The sequence below is a fragment of the Macaca fascicularis genome, chromosome 19 (genome assembly GCF_037993035.2).
Source record: "Macaca fascicularis isolate 582-1 chromosome 19, T2T-MFA8v1.1".
NCBI lineage: Eukaryota > Metazoa > Chordata > Mammalia > Primates > Cercopithecidae > Macaca > Macaca fascicularis.
In genome coordinates this window covers 50,312,199-50,331,027 of record NC_088393.1, presented here as the reverse complement: position 1 = coordinate 50,331,027, position 18,829 = coordinate 50,312,199, and the positions used below count along the sequence as shown (strand labels likewise).

The following is an 18,829-nucleotide window of genomic DNA, read 5'->3' as shown; positions in this document are numbered from 1 at the left end:
GGGAGCCCAGCACACCAAGCAGAAGAGATGACTCTAAGATTTTATCTCTGGTCAACAACTGGACCCACTTGAACCAGATACAGTATGGAAAACTGCCAGGGTGACCCAGGCCTGCCTCTGATGTGAGGCAAATAAACATAGACCTTAAAAAATGAATGCCAAGGTAACATGACACTATGAGCACTCATGACATTCATGGACACCAGCAGGGTGTGATACCATGCCCTGGAGTCAGAATCCTGGGTTCTGGTCCCTGGGAATGAGAAAATGAAAATGACTTGTCCCTAATCCCCTGGCTTTGATCCTCCTGCCCTGGTGGACACCAAAGATGGTCAAGAAGAAATGAGAAACCCTGAGCCCCAGCTCAGCCACCAGACCCCAGGGAGCAATAGAGTGACTGAGAACTGTCTCTTTGATCATGGGACTCACAGCCCCCACTGAGCAACCAGCACAGGCCTCTCCTCCCAAGAGGCATGAGAGATTCACCCTGCACACCTCCAGGAAGGACACTTTCCTCTGGGACACTTTCCCAGGTCCTGAATGTCCATCCTTGGAAGCTGCAGCCAAGCTAGACACAATTAGAGAAAGGAAGGGTCCCTGTCACCAGGCGACACACAGCTCACCCACAGCACAATGGGGTGTACCTGTGACAGGAACCTGGTGCAGCTCCAGCCTCCTGCACTGAAGGGGAGAGCCAGATGGGGATGAAAGAGGGCAAAGGGCATGAATGTGCACCTCAAACCAGAGCCATTGGGACAGCAGGAGGCTGAGACCCAGGACTGTGCTTGCCCAACCTACAGGGTATGTGTGTGACTGTGTGTGTCTCTTGTGTGTGTGTGTGTGTGTTTCTGGACATAGTGTGCATTGAGGTTTGGTGACAGAATCACTGCTGAAAAAGGCAGAGGCCTCCACAATTCCCAGGGACCTGACACACACACAAAAGGTAAAAGAGAAGGAGGGACAAGGAGGCAGGACTGAGAGGGGAGGGGACAGAGAGGTGTCCTGGGCTCAGACTAGACCCATGAGCCAGAGAAGTGCTCCTGCCCCGGAAAGAGGCCCAGCACAGAAGGAGGAAGGACAGCACAGCTGACAGCTGTGCTAGGAAAGATTCTGGATCCCAGGCTCATCTCCACACAGGAGAACACACAGGCAGCACAGGCCATGGGGCCCCTCTCAGCCCCTCGCTGCACACTGCACATCACCTGGAAGGAGCTCCTGCTCACAGGTGAGGAGAGAACTTCCTCGGAGAGGACAGGAGGAGGAAGCAGAATGATTGGATGGATTTTCCTGGAGAGGATGGGGTTCTAAGAAATAACAGAAGAAAGTACTTTGGGAGGCTGAGGTGGGTGGATCATGAAGTCACGAGTTCAAGACCAGTCTGGTCAACACAGTGAAGCCCCGTCTCTACTAAAAATACAAAAAATTAACCAGGTGTGGTGATGTGCTCCTGTAATCCTAGCTACTTGGGAGGCTGAGGCAGGAGATTTACATGAACCTGGGAGGCAGAGGTTGCAGTGAGCCAAAATCATGACAATTCACAACAGACTAGGTGACAGTATGAGACTGTCTCAAAAAAAAAAAAAAAAAAAAAAAAAGAAAGGAAAGGAAAAGAAGAAACAAAACAGAAAAGAAGGCTCCGTTGGAGCCTGGATAGGGGAAAATACACCAGAGAGGGACAGGAGTCAAAACAGGAAAATCACATTGAACTGGAATTGGTAAGAGGTAGGAAAATCTCAAGTGTTCTGTTCTCCTGGTTAATCAACACTGGACACCACATTTTGAAAAATGATAATAACGATTATCAGATGACACTTCAAATGAAAATATAAGCATTGCATGAAACACTGTCCTCAGCAAAAAACCTCAACAATTGGTGAAAGAAAAAAAACACCCCAGGCATGGAGGGACCTGGGAACTTTCTCATCTACAGGAGTCTGCAGCCTGTTCCAGGCACTGGGGTGCAACCAAGATCCTAAAAGTCCCTGTCCTCAGGGAGCTCACGCTGTCATGGGAAGGAAGACAGACATGCAAAGAGATCTAGAATGTGAGGTCAGGTGTTGACAAGAGCTCCGGAGGGAGCAGAGCAGGGAAAGGTCAGAAATAGAAGATCCAGGGTCTCTGAAGGAGGTGTCAGGAAAGAAGTCTAAGGATGCCCTGATGTGAGCAGGACCTGAGGGTGGTATGGAGGGAGGCATGAAGATCCCTGGGGAAGAGGATTCCAAACAGAAATATGACAAGGTAAGAAGGGTTGAAGAAATGGGGGTAATGCTGCTGACGTTGACCCAGTAGGACAGTAGTTCACACACACACACACACACACACACACACAAAAGGGGTGTATGTGTGTGTCCTACTGTCATACTGGGGTGCTGTGTGTGTTTGTATGTGTGTGTGTGTCTTCAAGACTGAAGATTGAAGAGATCTTCTCAGGACCCAGAGTCCCATTTTTCACCCCCATATATACGTCGCAATATTGACTGATGCTCTCTCCACGTCCTAGCATCACTTTTAATCTTCTGGAACCCACCCACCACTGCCCAAGTCACGATTGAAGCCCAGCCAACCAAAGTTTCCGAGGGGAAGGATGTTCTTCTACTTGTCCAGAATTTGCCCCAGAATCTTATTGCCTACATCTGGTACAAAGGGCAAAAAACGGACTTCCACCATTACATTACATCATATGTAATAGATGCTGAAACAATTATAGTTGGGCCTGCATACAGTGGACGAGAAACAGTATATTCCAATGCATCCCTGCTGATCCAGAATGTCACCCAGAATGACACAGGATCCTACACCATTCAAATGATAAAACAAGGTGATAAGACTAAAGGAGTAATTGGACATTTCACCTTATACCGTGAGTGATTCCACATGATCCCTGGGTGTTGGGGGCGGGGTCACTTCTACTTTACACCAACAGGATGGTCAGGCCTAGACGGTGCCTGTGTCCCTCTCTGCATTATGTCGCATGTTGGTGTTTTGGCATTTAGTGGAGGACACACACAGAGGAGACAAACTATAACAGATCAGAATTCCTTTCCTGCCTCCAAACCCTGCAGACACTTGCTGCACAGGAAGGACAGTCTGAAGGGAGGGTGCTCAGCAAGAGATGAATCTCAGCCAAGCACCTCATGCCCTCTTCATAAACTAGATCCTGAGAAAGACCCTGGAGAACTGAGTAGGGCTTTGCCTAAGAGGCCCCCAGAGATACTCTCAGAAAAGCTCAACCCTGGAGGCCTCAACCCCAGACCCGTCCCTAAATCCTTACTCCAGATAAAGCTGAGGAGGCTGTACCAAGGCTGGGTTGTGGCAGGGCTTACTGGGACCAAGGATTCACCAGGCGTCTGAGGACTGTGTCTCCTGGAGCTGCTCACTGCCAGGGCTCAGTCCTCAGATCCTCAACTGGGCAGGACAGAGCTTTCTTCACCTGACACTCAGAGTGGAGAGGACAGAAAGACAAGCTTTATAAGCCATCAGCCAACTGCTTTGCGAGTCTAATGTCCCCAGAAGCAGAAACAGAAGAGAGAAAATGTACCTGGCAGCAGCTTATCCACAGGGATCTGACCTAAAGGTGCTCTCTCATGGAGGTGAATAACAATAAATGCTGTTTGTGTGAACACCTCCACTGTGCCAAGCATTAGGTCAGGGGACTGTGAAAAATTTACAATTTATTCACAGATAGCATGAAAAGCCACAGTCCATTTGCAATTTAGCTTATTTGACTGAGAGAAAACTGAGACACAGGAAGGCACAGTCACTGAACCAGAGTCACACAAACACAAAAGGCAGATCAGGGTCACATGAGGTCTGTCTGCAGCCACAGGCCCATCCTCTCCTCCACCAGAAGTGAGGGCTTATTGGATTCCAATGACCCTGTAGTAATTTATTGGCTCAAATCCTCTCTTCTTAGGCATCCAAACCTCAGAGGAGTGAGAGCAAATGGTCAGCTGATTAGTCTGCACTCCAGAACTAAATCACCTACCTCAACTGTCAGAGTCAGTGCAAAAAATGTCCAGGCGTCCCCCTCAGATCTTAACCCCTATCACTGAACCTGAAATCCTCTGTTTCCGAAAGTGTCCATGTCACTGCCATGACAGGATAAAAGAGAGGACCTTGTTTTCATTCCCCACTCACACCCCGCACCAGCACAGGCCCAGTGAGAGACACACACTCAGGAGCTCTCACATAACAAATGAAGGAATTGAATGAAGAAATGAATGATCCATAACTTCTTTAGACTGGATCTTGGATGCAGGATCCTAGGAGGTCTAGCCACACCTGTCCCTTGTCATTCAGAGGCTGACACCCATGTTTCATCCCCCACTAACTCTTGCCCCTAAAGCCAACCCATCTCATGTAACTCTGAAGCCCTTTGGTCACTGGAGGGTTTTCAGGCCTGATCCTGTCCTGTGGAACTGGGGACACCTGGTCCCTGGGGTCTCTGAAGTCACTGTAGGCCCCACTGTTCACTGCCATGCTGTCTCTGCCTCTCTCTGCTTCTCTGTGTACCTCACCTTCCTCCCACTTCATTCTACCTGGCAAGCCCTGTCCTGCACAGCTTCTTCCTCCACCCCTAGGCCTTTCCCCAGACACTCCCTCTAACTAGGTTAATTGTTCTGTTCCCTTCCTGCTAACACTGTGGCCTGGCCCACCTCCCAGGAAACAGGAAAGGCACAGAAATCACCTGGAGTTTCCACTCCTGCCAAGTTTCATCTTGAGCCAATGTCCCCAGGTCACTAAGAGAATAAGCTTCCACTGTATCCCCATTCAGGGCTCTGTCCTTTTGTGAGGCTGTTTTGTGGACAAGACCATGGGACAGGGATAGGCAGCTCCTCCATCCACTCTTATAATTCCCAGACAAGTTCTTCTGGCCTCCTGCACAAACAAAACCAATTTATCCAGATAGTGATTTGCAGTAAAGAAATATTTTAATGACTCCAAGTGTGCCAAACAGGAGGATGGAGGTTTATTATTACTTAAATCAGACTCCCTAGTGGATCAGGGGTTAGAGATTTTCAAGGATAGTTTCAGGGGCACAGGACTAAAAAATGGGTACTGCTGACTGTTTGGGGATGGAATCATGAGGGCGGAGGGAAATGATCTGTTTGTGCTTGAATCCACCTCTAGGTGGGGACCATGTGACTGGCTGAGCCATTAGTCATGGGTATGGATGAGGTCAGCGGGTTTCCAGAATGCAAAGAATGAGAAACATCTCAAAAGACCAATCTCAGGTTCTACAATAGTGTTGTTATCTATAGGAGCAAATAGATACAAATTTTGTAAACTCTGGGCAAATGACATTTGAGCAGTAAGGGATTATAGAAACTGTGCCTCCATTTTAGCAGAATTCAGTTCCCTCCTACAATCTTATTCTCATGGTCTTTCACCAGTTTTACAAAGGCAATCCCTGGGCAAAAGAAGGGTATTAGTGTTATGGAGGAACTATTATCATTCTTGCTTCAAAGTTAAACAATAAATTAAATTCTTCCCATGGTTAGCCTGGCCTATGTCCAGGAATGAGTCAGGACAGCCAGCCTGAGACTCGATGCCAGATGGAGTCAGCCATGCTAGTTTGCTGTCACTGTTGTAATCTTTGCACTGACTGACCAGGGTGTCAGAGGCTGGGCAGGCCTGCAGTCTCCAAAGCCCATGGGCTGATTTCACCCATTTCACTCACGACTCCATCCACAACCTACTATGGAGCTCACATTCTCCAGTCACTTCCTAGAGACTTCTGGTTTCCTGTCAGCCATATAACAGGCTTGAAATTTGTCACTCGGTTGTAACAGTAAGTAAACAACGGAAAACTCAAAAGTCAACAACTCGTTAAAATCCCTCAGAGATGGCCGGCACAGTGGCTAACAACTGTAATCCCAGCACTTTGGGAAGCCAAGGCCAGCGGATCACGAGGTCAGGAGATCGAGACCATCCTGGCAAACACAGTGAAACGCCATCTCTACTAAAAATACAAACAAATTAGCCAGGTGTGGTGGCGGGCACCTGTAGTCCTAGCTACTGAGGAGGCTGAGGCAGGAGAATGGCATGAACCCGGGAGGTGGAGCTTGCAGTGAGCCAAGATCTTGCCACTGCATTGCAGCCTGGACAACAGAGTGAGACTCCATCTCAGAAAAAAAAGGAAAACGAAAAACTTGCTGTTAGAGAAATGAAGAATGTTTTTGATGCCTAGTGGTAGAATGCACACAGCTGAGAAAACAATCCCTAACTTGAGGATGTGTCAATAGAAACTTCCAAAACTGAAAAAGGAAAGTTCAAAAGGAGTGGGGGAAAAAAATGGAACAATATATCCCACTTCATATTTAACATTTTGTATTGACAATAGCAATTTTTAAATTTTGTAGTTGTGGTACAACCTCCAAGGCTGTAACTTACACATAATGGGAATACTGGTGGTTTCGGAGACCTGTTGGAGGTGGCCAGGGCGTGCTATCTGATGGTTTTACAGCCTGTGCCACATACGATTGTTTCCTCCTGATGATGCCATTTTCATAAGTTGGGATTCTTCGTGTGGGGGACACATGAGCCACTGGCATCTCACTTAGACTCTTCCTGATTCACACAAACTTAAACTCTAGTTGTATTTCCTGAGGTTAAGAGAAAACGAAGAAAGCATTTCACATACCTGTTTTGGGCTCTTCCCCATTTTTCCTAACTCTGCACAGAAATTAGAAACAGGGATTTCTTACTATATTTACTAACATAACACATATCACTTCTTTTAATTCGGCATCATTCCTCCCTTTATGTAATTGACACACTGACCAGTTCTGTCCCTTTAACGGGACTCCCTCTACTTAAGGAGTTGCTAATTTCAAATCACTTTTGGCATCTTTCTTTGAGCATAATGTGATCCTGTTGGAATTCACCCCACACCTAAACCTTAATTTGGTATCAAGATAAATATTACTAATAGCAATCGATCTCAGATGTTTGGACCATCAGTAAAAATTTCCACTTATGACAACATTTTAATGTTTCCTCCAAATCTTTTTTTGTTTCGTTACTAGAGTCACAACATAACATGAGGTCTAAACTCTTGACAACTTTTTATGGGAAAATTACAGTACTACAAATTGAACATCCCAAATCCAGAAATCTAAAATCTGAAATGCTCCAGAATCCAACACTTCTGACCACTGATGTGATACTAAAAAGAAGTGCTCACAGGAGCATTTTGGATTTAAAATTTTTCACATTTGGGATGCTAACCCAGTACATCTACCATAAATATTCCAAAATAAATAAAAAAGTTAGAATCCAAAAACCTTGGTTTTAAGCTTTCTGCATAAAGAACACTTTATCTGTATGAACTATAGGCATAAAACTGTACAGGAGATCTCTAGAACCTCCTCATCCTGTATAACTGAACAGCACAGCCATGGAACAATGCCCTATTCCCCCGACCACAGCTCCTGGAAACTACTATTCTACTCTATGATTCACTCTGGAATCCACTGAGATAAGCTACATAGAGTAGTCTAACTCCTAGAATTAGAGAGTAGAATGTCTAATGAGAGAAAGTATCTGCAAGACTTCTTCCCACATATTGCTCTAATAGCCAGCAAACACATATGGTCCATGAGGGCCAGACTTCTGTCATCAGTTCATGTCCGCCCTTTCTACCATTCAGTTCTGTTTTTGCAAACATCTACATGTATTTCTAGAAAGATATACATGGTCCTCACCTGCCCTCTACAGGGGGAAGGGAATATCATGGATGTGGAACAGCGAACATGGTCTTGGTCCAAAGCTCTCAGCTCTTGCCTGTCCCCTTCACTCTTTGTAGGTTATTCCTTGGACTCTGCTCTATCTTTAGTGGTCACTGGCTCAAGTAACTTATTATGAGACAGCTGGGAAAACCGCCCCACCTTGTGGCTCCACTGCCTGGTGACTGAACTGACCTCCAGGCTTGACTCTGGTATCCCCTGTGTTATTTCTGCTCAAGTACCCAGTCCCAGGCCAGGCTTCCCAGTACTCAAAGGGTTTAAGGACAATGGGAACTTTCATCATTCATCTCTAAGATCCCCTTGGAAAGGGAAGTTGCAGAGAAAACATACCTTGGGGGCAAAGTAAGACTGAAACTAAGAAGATTCCAGCAATGCATGCTCCAGGTGAGGACCGCAAGGTGGGCCAGGCAGGCAGTTGGAGAGGGAGGGACTTAGAGAGGCACCTGGGGCTGTGACTGCTGGTCCCATGTTTTTCCATGACTCAATACTGCTGCTCAATTCACACTTGAGAAAGTCTGTGCTTCTTCCACATACAGAAGGCAGCCTCACAATCACTGAACCCTCAGATTGCCATGCATCTGTCTTGTAACACACACATCTGCCATGGGCTTTTTAGGACTTGAGTGGGCTGAGAGGTGGGAAAGACCATCTCTGATTGAAAAATGTCTTAGGAGGAATCAAAGGTGCCACACAGGGCAATCTTCTCTCTGTTATCTGCACAGTGGAGACTCCCAAGCCCTACATCTCCAGCAGCAACTTAAACCCCAGAGAGGCCGTGGAGACTGTGACCTTATCCTGTGATCCTGACACTCAGGATGTAAGCTACCTGTGGTGGATAAACGGTCAGAGCCTCCCTATCAGTCGCAAGTGGCAGCTGTCCGAAAACAACAGGACCCTCGTTCTATTTGGTGTCACAAAAGATACTGCAGGACCCTATGAATGTGAAATGAAGAACCCAGTGAGTTCCAGCCGCAGTGACCCAGTCACCCTGAATCTCCTCTGTGAGTATCTTCTGTTCCTCTGTGAGCCAGGCTGCCATCCCAAATACACATGGCCAGAGGCCAGGCCTCTCACTCCCTCTCAGGTCCAAGAACAGAGACCTTTAAACCTAGACATCAAAGCTGGCCATTATGACTAAGAGTAGGCTTAGGCTTGATCGACAATGGGAGAGAAGAGGCTGCTCCTGTCATGGGAGATTCAGGGTCCACAGGTTATATGGGAGAAACAGGTGAATGTCTCAAGCTCCAGATCAGTGAACACAGCAGGGATTTGGCTGGGACTTCAGTGTAGTGACCTAGTTCACAGGGTCACCGTGGCTCCTCCACAGGCCAGGATTTTCCCTTCCCTCTGACAACATCAGCTGTGACTTTATTTTCTGCTCAAGATGGCCTAGATACCCCCACCATTTCTTCTTCATACACCTATTACCATCCAGTGGAAGTCCCCAAGCTCTCCTGCCTCACAGACTCTCACCCACTGGCAGAGCAATCTTGGCTGATTGATGGGAAGTTCCAGCAATCAGCAAAAGTGTTCTTTATCCCCCAAATCACTAAAACATATAGAATGGCCTATGTCTGTTTCATCCATAACTCAGCTACTGATGGAACAAATCTCATCATTAAGAACATCATAGTTCCTGGTAAGTGGATCCAGGGAGCATTGGCCATATGTTTTCCAGTGAAGTCTATCTGGCTATCAAGGAAGAACCACCTGCCCTCTGCAGAGGGAGAAGGAAATAAATAACCCAGGACAGGGAATATGTTTCTGCTCCAAAACGACCAGATTTTGCCTGTCCCCTTCACTCTTTCTAGATCATTCCTTACACTCTGTTCTATTTTTGGAGGTCACTGGCTCAAGTAAGTCATCATGAAACACCTGCAAAAAACTACCCCACCTTGTACCTCCACTGCCTCAGGACTGAACTGACCTCCAGGTTTGACTCTGGTCTCCCCTGTCTTATTTCTGCTGAAACATCCAGTCCCAGGCCAGGCTGTTCAGTATCTTAGGGTTTCAGGACAATGGCAAGTCCCGTTATTACTCATCTCTAGAATGTCCTTGGAAATGGAAGCTGCAGAGAAATCACATCTAGGGGGGCAAAGTAGGATGGAATTTGGAAGGGACCCAGCAGTTGCACATTCCAGGTAAGGAATCCAAGGTGAGCCAGCCAGTCAGTGGATTAGAGAGGGACTGGGAGGTGTACCAGGACCTGTGACTCCCACTGACATGTTTGTCCATGACCCAACACTGCTGCTAAATTCACACTTCAGAAAGTCTGTGCTTCCCTAAGACAGAGCAGGCAGCCTCATAGTCTTTGAGCCCTTAGATCATCATACATCTGTCTTGTGACACACGCACCAGCTATTGACTTTCAAGGACTCGGGTGGGCTGAGAGGTGGGAGATGCCAACTCTGATTGAAGGATGTCTGTGGAGGAATCAAAGGTGCCACACAGGACAATCTTCTCTCTGTTATCCACCCAGCGGAGTTGCCCAAGCCCTACATCACCAGCAACAATTTCAACCCCATGGAGAACAAGAATGATGTATCCTTAACTTGTGTACCTAAGACTCAGGGCTACACCTACGTGTGGTGGGTAAATGGTCAGAGCCTCCCGGTCAGTCCCAGGCTAAAGCAACCCGGTAAAAACAGGATCCTCATTCTAGCCAATGTCACAAGAAATGACACAGGACCCTATGAATGTGAAATACGGGACCGAGTTGGTAGCATCTGCAGTGACCCAGTCATCCTGGATGTCCTTTTTATCTGGTTCCTCTGTGGACCAGATCACCAGCAAAAATCCAAGCCACCAGAGGCCAGGCATCTCAGTCTCTCTCAGGTTCCAATACAGACACTTTTATTTCTGGACACCAGGGCTGGCCATGACTCCCTGCCCTGGGAAAACTTGGCTAGGCACAGCCTTAAGCAAGAATATAAAGGGAGGGGCTGCTCTTGTCATGGGAGACTTGGGGTCTACAGCCTGTGATGGGAGAAACATGTGAATACCTCAGGCCTCTGTTCAGTGAAGACAGAAGGGGTTTGGCTGGGCCTTGAGGGTGTGTCTTGGCTCAGAGGGACACTGTGTCTCTTTGAGAGACCAGGCGCATCCCCTTCCCTTGGACGACAGCACCTGTGCTTTTATTCTCTTTACTCCAGATGGTCCTGACTTCCCCAGGATTTTCCCTTCATTCACGGATTACCATTCAGGAGATAACCTCTACTTGTCCTGCCTCGCGAACTCTAACCCACCGGCAGAGTATTCTTGGACGATTAATGGGAAGTTTGTGCAATCAGGACAAGAGCTCTTTATCCCCCAAATTAGTACAAAGCATAACGGGATCTATGGTTGCTCTGCTCGTAACTCAGCCACTGGCAGGGAATGTTCCACTTTCAAGATGGTCATAGTCTCTGGTAAGTGGATCCCTGCATCATTGGCAATAGGGTTTTAGGTGGAGTCTATCTGGCTTTCAGAGAAGAGTCAGGAAAACATTTTTATTCCCAGCCTGTGTCCCATGGGCAGAAGCAAATCCTAAATTCTCCTCCTGAACCCTCTCAATTTGTCTCTACAGACTTTCTTCTTCTTGTTTCTCCGTTTTCTCATGGCTGACCTTGTGTCCAGTCTGAGAAGGGTAGGGAGGGGGCTTTGTCAGTCCTGAGCCCTATGTGGTGGAAGAGGCTTCATAGAGGGACAAGAAGGAGAGTCCTCAAGATCAAGTTGCTTCTCGCTGTCTCCAACACATCCCGTTCTGCCACATCTTTGTTTTCTTTTACTTACTCCATGTGCTACAAAGAACATCTGAGGCTTTGAAACAAGCTCACATTTTTCCCCCAAATGAGAGGAAGAAGCCCCTTGGATGAGAGAGGAGCAGCTCAGATTGCTGCATCCTCTGCTCCAGGCTTCTCCAGTGACTGGCCCTTCCTGACTCCACTGGGGTGGGTCCCACTGGGGTGGGAACAGCATGTATGGAGAAAGACCCCTGATGGCCTGTCCTGAATTCGGCTAAATTGAGCTGCCGGTTGAAATGAAGCCTAGGCTGCAGGGAAATAAGAAGAGAGGGAGCCTCGGGGCAGACTCTGGAGTTGTATCCTGGCTCTGAAGTCACCAGCCATATAAGGCTGTGGGCACAGCACGTGGGACACAGCACAGAGGACAATGAGTGATGCACACTTGGAGAAATAGGGAGATTCACCTCTGGGGGTCTGCATGGCAGGAAAGGGGCAATGCCAGAAAGTGTATATTTATAGAGTGTAAGACTACCAGGACACTTATATATATCTATTATAAGACTTATCATTAACTATTTCTAAGTGTGCAATTTAGTGTTGTGTAACCATCACACTATCCATTTCCAGAACTTTTTCCTTTTACCATATTAAACCTCTGTACCCAATAAACAGTAACTCTCACTCCTTTTCCCCCTAAGTCTTAGCACCCACCATTCCACTTTCTGTCTCTATGTAACTGGCTATTATATCTTTTATAAATGGAATTATAAAATAATTATCCTTTTGTGACTGGCTTATTTCAGTTAGCATAATGTCTTCAAGGTTCATCCATTTTGCACGATGTATTGGAATTTTATTCCTTGTTAAGGTTGAATAACATTTTGATGTATAGATATACCTCATTTGCCTACCCACTTATCTTTCAATGGACTTTCCGTTGTTTCCTTTTTTTTGCTATTGTGAGTAATGCTTCTCTGAACATCAATGTGCAAACATTTGTTCAAATTTCTTTTAATTCTATAGGGAGTATGTCTAGAAGTGGAATTGCTGGATCAAATGGTAATTTATTGTTTACATTTTATGAGAAACAGCCACACCACTTTTTACAGTGGCTGTAACATTTCCCATTCCCATCAGCAATGCACTAGAGCTCCAATTTTTCCATCTATTTGAAAACACTTGTTTTTATGTTGCTGTTATTATTATTGTTTATCAAAGCCATCCTAAAGTGTGTGAGATGGTGTCACATTGTGGTTTTGATTTGCACATCTCTAAGTATTCGTGACGCTGAGGAACTTTGCGTGGACTTATGGGATATTTGTATATCTTCCCTGGTGAAAACTCCGTTGTAATCCTTTGTTCATTTTTTAATTGGGTTTTTGGATGTTTGCTGTTGTTGACTTCTGGTTTTTCATGTATTCTAGAAATTAATTAGGTATCACACATATAATTTGCAAATATTTTTCTCATTTCATGGGTTCCTTTTTTACTTTCTTGATAATGTTCTTAGATATATAAAAGGTTTTGATTTTTATGAAGTCCAATTTATCCATTTTATTTGTTGCCTATTCTTTTGTTGTTACAACCAAGGAATCATTGTGAAATCCAATATCATAAAGATTTTCTTCTACCTTTTCTTCTAGGAGTGGTATAGTTTTTGCTCTTACATTTAGATCGTTGATCTATTGTGGGTTAATTTTTGTATATGGTGTTAGGTAAAGGTTCCACTCATTCTTGCCCTTGGATATCCAGCTTTCCCAATGTCATTTGGTGAGAATACTTTCCTTTCCCCATTGAACGATCTTGGCACACTCAATGAAAATCATTTGGTCATATATGCAAGTATTTCTTTCTGGGCTCTCTCTTCAATTTCATTAATTTCTATGTCCTCCTTTATGCCAGTACCACAATGTATTGGTTACTGGGGCTTTGTAGTAAATGCTGAAGTCAGGAAGAGTGAGTCCTCCAGCTTCATTTTTCCTCTTCAAAGTTGTTTGTCTATTTAGAGTCATGAGATTCAATATAAATTTTAGTACAGATTTTTCTTTTTCTGCAAAACTGTCACTGAGATTCTGATAGGAATTGTATTGAATCTGGAGCTCACTTTGGGTAGCATTGTCCTCCTAACAATATTGAGTCTTCTAAATCATGAAAACAAAATGTTTTTCAATTTATTGACGTCATCATTAAGCAATATTTTATGGATTTCAGGTATAATCATTTCTCCTCTTTGGTTAAACTTATTCCTAAAATATTTTATTCTTTTTGATATTAATACAAATTAAAAATATTTTCTTAATTTCCCTTCAGATTGTTCATGGTTAGTGTATTGAAATATGACTGATGTTTGAATGATGATTTTGTATTGTGCAACATTACTGAATTCATTTATTAATTCTAATAAGTTTGTTCCATCTTTAGGATTTTCTACATGTAAGTTCAAGTTATCTGCGAACAGAAATAATTTTACTTCTTTCTTCCAATTTGAATGTCTTTTTTAAAATTCTCGCCTAATTTTTCTGACTCGATTTTTCAATACTACATTGAATAGAAGTGTCAAAAGCAGCATCCTTGTCTTGTGCCTGCTCATACAGGGAAAACTTTCAGTCTTTCTCCATTGAGTATGATGTTAGTATTGGGTTTCTCACATATTGCCTTTATGCTGAGGTGGTTTCGCTTCCATTCTTTTTTTTTTTTTTTTTTTTGAGACGGAGTCTCGCTCTGTCGCCCAGGCTGGAGCGCAGTGGCCAGATCTCAGCTCACTGCAAGCTCCGCCTCCCGGGTTCACTCCATTCTCCTGCCTCAGCCTCCCTAGTAGCTGGGACTACAGGCGCCACCACCTCGCCCGGCTAGTTTTTTGTATTTTTAAAGTAGAGACGGGGTTTCACCGTGTTAGCCAGGATGGTCTCGATCTCCTGACCTCGTGATCCGCCCGCCTCGGCCTCCCAAAGTGCTGGGATTACAGGCGTTAGCCACCGCACCCGGCCTCCTTCCATTCTTAGTTAGAATGTTGTTACTGTGAAAAAACATTGAATTTCATCAAATGCTTTCATTGATTCAATCTTATTACTGATTATAGCTCTATTCATATTTTTGTGTTTTTCTAGGAATTTGTCTATTTCACCTAGGTTATCCAATTTATTGGCATACAATTATTTCCAGTAATTTCATAATCATTTTATTAGAATTGTTAGTAATCACTTCATTTCTTTTTTCTTTCTTTCTTTCTTTCTTTCTTTCTTTCTTTCTTTCTTTCTTTAAGAGAGAGAGACAGGCTCTCACTCTGTAGGCTAGCCCAGGCTGAAATACAGTGGTGTGATTATGGCTTACCACAGCCTCAACCTTCTGGGCTCAAGCAATTCTCCTTCTTCAGCCTCCCAAGATACTAGGAATACAGATGCATGCCAATATGCCCAGTTAATTGATTTTTATTGCTTTTTTTGTAGAGACTGGGTCTCCCCAGGTTACCTATGCTGGTTCAAACACCTGGCCTCAAGAAATCCTCCCATTGTGACCTTCCAAAGTGCTAGGATTAAACTATGACCCGTCATATTCAGACTCCATTTTCATTTCTCATTTTAGTAATTTTAATCTCTCTTTTTTCTTAGTCAGTCTACTTAATGGTCGTCAATTTTGTTGATTTTAACTTGAAGAATCAACTTTTGGTTTCATTAATTTACTCTAGTCTTTTTCCATTCTCCATTTTATTTTTATCCACTCTAATCCTTATTGTTTCCTTCATTCACTGTGCTTGGGTTTAGTTTGTTCTTCTTTCAAATGCTGAAGCATGAGGGAGCTTGCTTCATACCATTCTTTTAAAGGTTTATTGCAGTCAATGAAACAAGATGCCACACACAGGCGAACCAATGTCAGCTGCTATATTACTACCATCATCATTAGCCTTGAGGTCAAATAGTCCCAGCATCAAATCTCAGATCCACCTATTACTAGCCATACGACACCAGGAAAGATTTTACACTACTCTAAGCTTCTGTCTTTTCATCGGCAAAATGGAAATACTATCCACTTGACAGGGTTACTGTGTGAATTAAATGAAGTACAGGTAAAGCATTTAACAAAGGGCCTGGCACATAGGACGTGCCCCTCAACAGTACCTGTTTCCATATATATGTAGAAAAAGAGGTAACACATAAAACACTAGGACATGGTTCCTGACTACTTGTGAGAGAGAAAGCAAACAAACTAAGTGCAAAGAATCAAACCTGGTATGTTAGTTTTTACCAACTGAGATGCATCCAGGATGGGATTAGACATATAAGATAATTTATCAGGGAAGACACCTCTGAGGGAATGTGGGGCAGGCATGAAGGTAGTATGGGAGAACTCACAGACCCCTATGCAAAGCAGACTCCTGTGAAAAAGAAAGAGAAAGAAGTTTTAGGTATTAATACAGTTCTAAGAGAGTTTTTGCATGGCTGATGGGGAGTCCTCCAACCAGTTTCCCATTAAAGTTAAACAGAGCCTCAGAGAACTAGGCTTGCTTTCACACCCTTGCTGGGAGCCTGTGGGAAGGAAGCTTTCTGTGCAAAGGACTTGGTGAATTTGAAATGCACTGACCTGGGCCTTCTGTCAATCATGTCCCTGCCATGAAGACCCGGCAGGGTCTCATTCATGGCTACCACCACAGAGACACTGAGAAAAAGATGCAACCATGAAAAGGTGGGAAAGTGGAAAGTTCTAACGACATAGAAAATAGCAATCAGCCTTTCTCCCATCTGAAACCCTTCTGAAATATCGTGTGCTGTTGAGAATTGACAGAGGACTGATCACCAACTTAGAAACATGGTGAGAGGGGAAAAAATCTGCAAGAATATAACCATCTCCCATCAACTTTACAACAGAAATAATATATTATTTGAAGAAACAATTATAGAGTACCTCGTGTTACATGCTTGTTCCTGAGGCTTCCCCCAGTAAAATAACATCACCTCCATTCCTTGTTTTCTTTCTTTCCATGACAGCTCCTTTAGGAAGAGGATATCTATCTTGGGTTATTCCGAAACAACAACCATGATGTCATTTCTGTATTCCAGGAAGACTGGCAGGTATGATGTCCTTTTCTCTTGTCCTGTTTCCTGCAGGGCTGACTGCCATGCTTGGGAAAGGGAAAATACTTATTTGCCTGTATCTGGGACTGGATCTCCTCCTTCCTCCACCAAACTCCTGTTTCTCAGCACTAATTCCTGCAGTTCCCTTTCTCCCTGACCTTTATGCTCCCTGTACCCCACTATCTTTTAGACATAATTATCTCCAGCCTCTGCTCATTTGTTTCTCAGATTCAAACGAGAAACACAATTTCACATTGTGAAACCCTCTTCATTATTTTTCACATCTCTCAATAGTGTAATTCTCTCCATTCCCATAAAGACCAACCACTTCTCAAAGTGTTGCTTGACTTCTTGTCTCCAGACTTTGAAACCTTCCTTGCATATGACTGCCTCATAACCTTTCTAAAATCTAGTTAATTCACTTAAACAAGAATCTCCAAGGGTCTACTCTAGCCTCTTTGTAAGTTCACATTTCTTCTATTTGCTAATCCTTCTCACTTCCTTTACCTCTACTTCCTAGTATAATTCCTCCATCTTAATCAGAACTGTCTTCCTACACATCCCTGCTCCTTCACCCATATAGACATAAAATTCTTAGTCCCAATGCTAAGCCACCCATGAGTTCCATTTAAAGGTCTGGAGAGGGACCCAGGCACTGGTAATTTTTAAGTCTTCCCTGACACTTCTAACATGTAACGAGGATGGAGAACTCTTGTTGTAATAGGTAGAACTTAAAACTAAATCAATGATTTTCAGCTAGAAGTACCGGAATGACCTAAGGACCTTTTTCAACATACATAAGACTATACTTTTTTGGCCCTAAATATTAAGGGGTTACATCAAGAACTCAGTAATCCAGTTAGGAAACAGAAGCTGAATGGAAAAGCCACCTTATTTTATATGTTAAAATATATATACAAAGTGTTTTCAAATGAGTGATAAGTGATGCTAAACCTTCTCTAAATAATATTTATGGGAATTTTAATAATATGAGTATTCTAGGCTGGGCGCAGTGGCTCACGCCTGTAATCCCGGCACTTTGGGAGACAGAGGTGGGCAGATCATGAGGTCAGGAGATCGAGACCATTCTGGCTAACACGGCGAAACCTCGAATCTACTAAAAATGCAAAAACAAAATTAGCCAGGTGTGGTGGCAGGCGCCTGTAGTCCAACTACTCCGGAGGCTGAGGCAGGAGAATGGCATCAACCTGGGAGGCGGAGCTTGCAGTGAGCATAGATCATGCCACAGCACTCCAGCCTGGGTCACAGAGCAAGACTCCATCTCAAAAAATAAAAATAAAAAAGTTTAAAAAAATGAATATTCTAAAAACTATATGAAATTTCTGGAAATCGAATATGTTATCAGTCATAGTGTCGTATGCCACAGAAGTAACTAGATTTCTATGTGAGCTGTGTCTTTACCATAATAAACCGAATAAAAATCTCATTAGATTTTTCACCATAGTCATTTTAAATCTTTGTCATTCCCAGACAGTTGCTTTGATTCTTCCTCAAAGTATTTATATTCAGCTACAGTCCAAAATTGCTTTTTCTTCAACGAGATATATGGAAAAGACTCTGACAATGACTCTTGAATACAAGTTTCTGATAACTTCAAGATCATACCACTGGACTCTCTGAGAACTTTCAAAATTTTAATGAACAGGCTGATACCTTCATGAAATTCATGACAAAGAAGAAAAAAACCTCAGTTTTATTGTACTAAATAATCAAAACAATAACGTTTTCATAATTTTTTATTTGAAAATGTGCTGATTCTTTGAATCTTTTCTTCTCCAGATTTATGAACTTTCTCTTTTAAGCTCTTTATACTTCACAGCAATTTACTAAAGTATACTTTTGTGAACAAAAATTGAAACATTTGCTTTTGCTCCCAATATGAGTGCCCCAGAATTGGGAAACTATTCATGAGAATTCATATGCTTATAGTAATAAAGTTATCTGCACAAGTTCAATAAGAATCTTCTCTCTTTATAACAGGACACATTCAAAAACATTGGTTATGTTACCAAGGCTTTGACTGGGATGTTCTATTTGACAATATACATAGAATAAACCCATAGGGAATGCAGGGAAAGTCTGAAGATGGCCTTGATTTGGCTTCCTAGTCTCCAAAGGTTTTTGAAAGTTTAATCTGAGAGTTTTATAAAACTTCTAGCAATGCAAAGTTTAAAAGGGGTGTCTATGGTCCATTGCTACACTTGCTGCACTTAGGTAAAAAATCTAGGCAAGTTCGGTGAGACTCAATGTATTTTGCAAACTAATTCAT

General features: G+C 43.6%; 1 protein-coding gene and 1 long non-coding RNA gene across 4 annotated transcripts in view; one reads left to right on the top strand and one right to left on the bottom strand.

The window, feature by feature from the left end:
• LOC135968334 (uncharacterized) overlaps positions 1–18,829 on the bottom strand; it is a 142,010-nt gene that overhangs the window by 77,508 nt on the left and 45,673 nt on the right. The gene's annotated exons all lie outside the window — the stretch shown is intronic.
• Positions 1,089–17,651, top strand: LOC135968331 (pregnancy-specific beta-1-glycoprotein 7-like). The gene is made up of 6 exons (XM_065534450.2): positions 1,089–1,225; positions 2,501–2,860; positions 8,471–8,749; positions 10,228–10,521; positions 10,901–11,155; positions 14,917–17,651. Exons 1-6 carry the CDS (start codon positions 1,162–1,164, stop codon positions 14,982–14,984), a joined length of 1,320 nt encoding a protein of 439 aa, XP_065390522.1. The 5' UTR covers positions 1,089–1,161; the 3' UTR covers positions 14,985–17,651.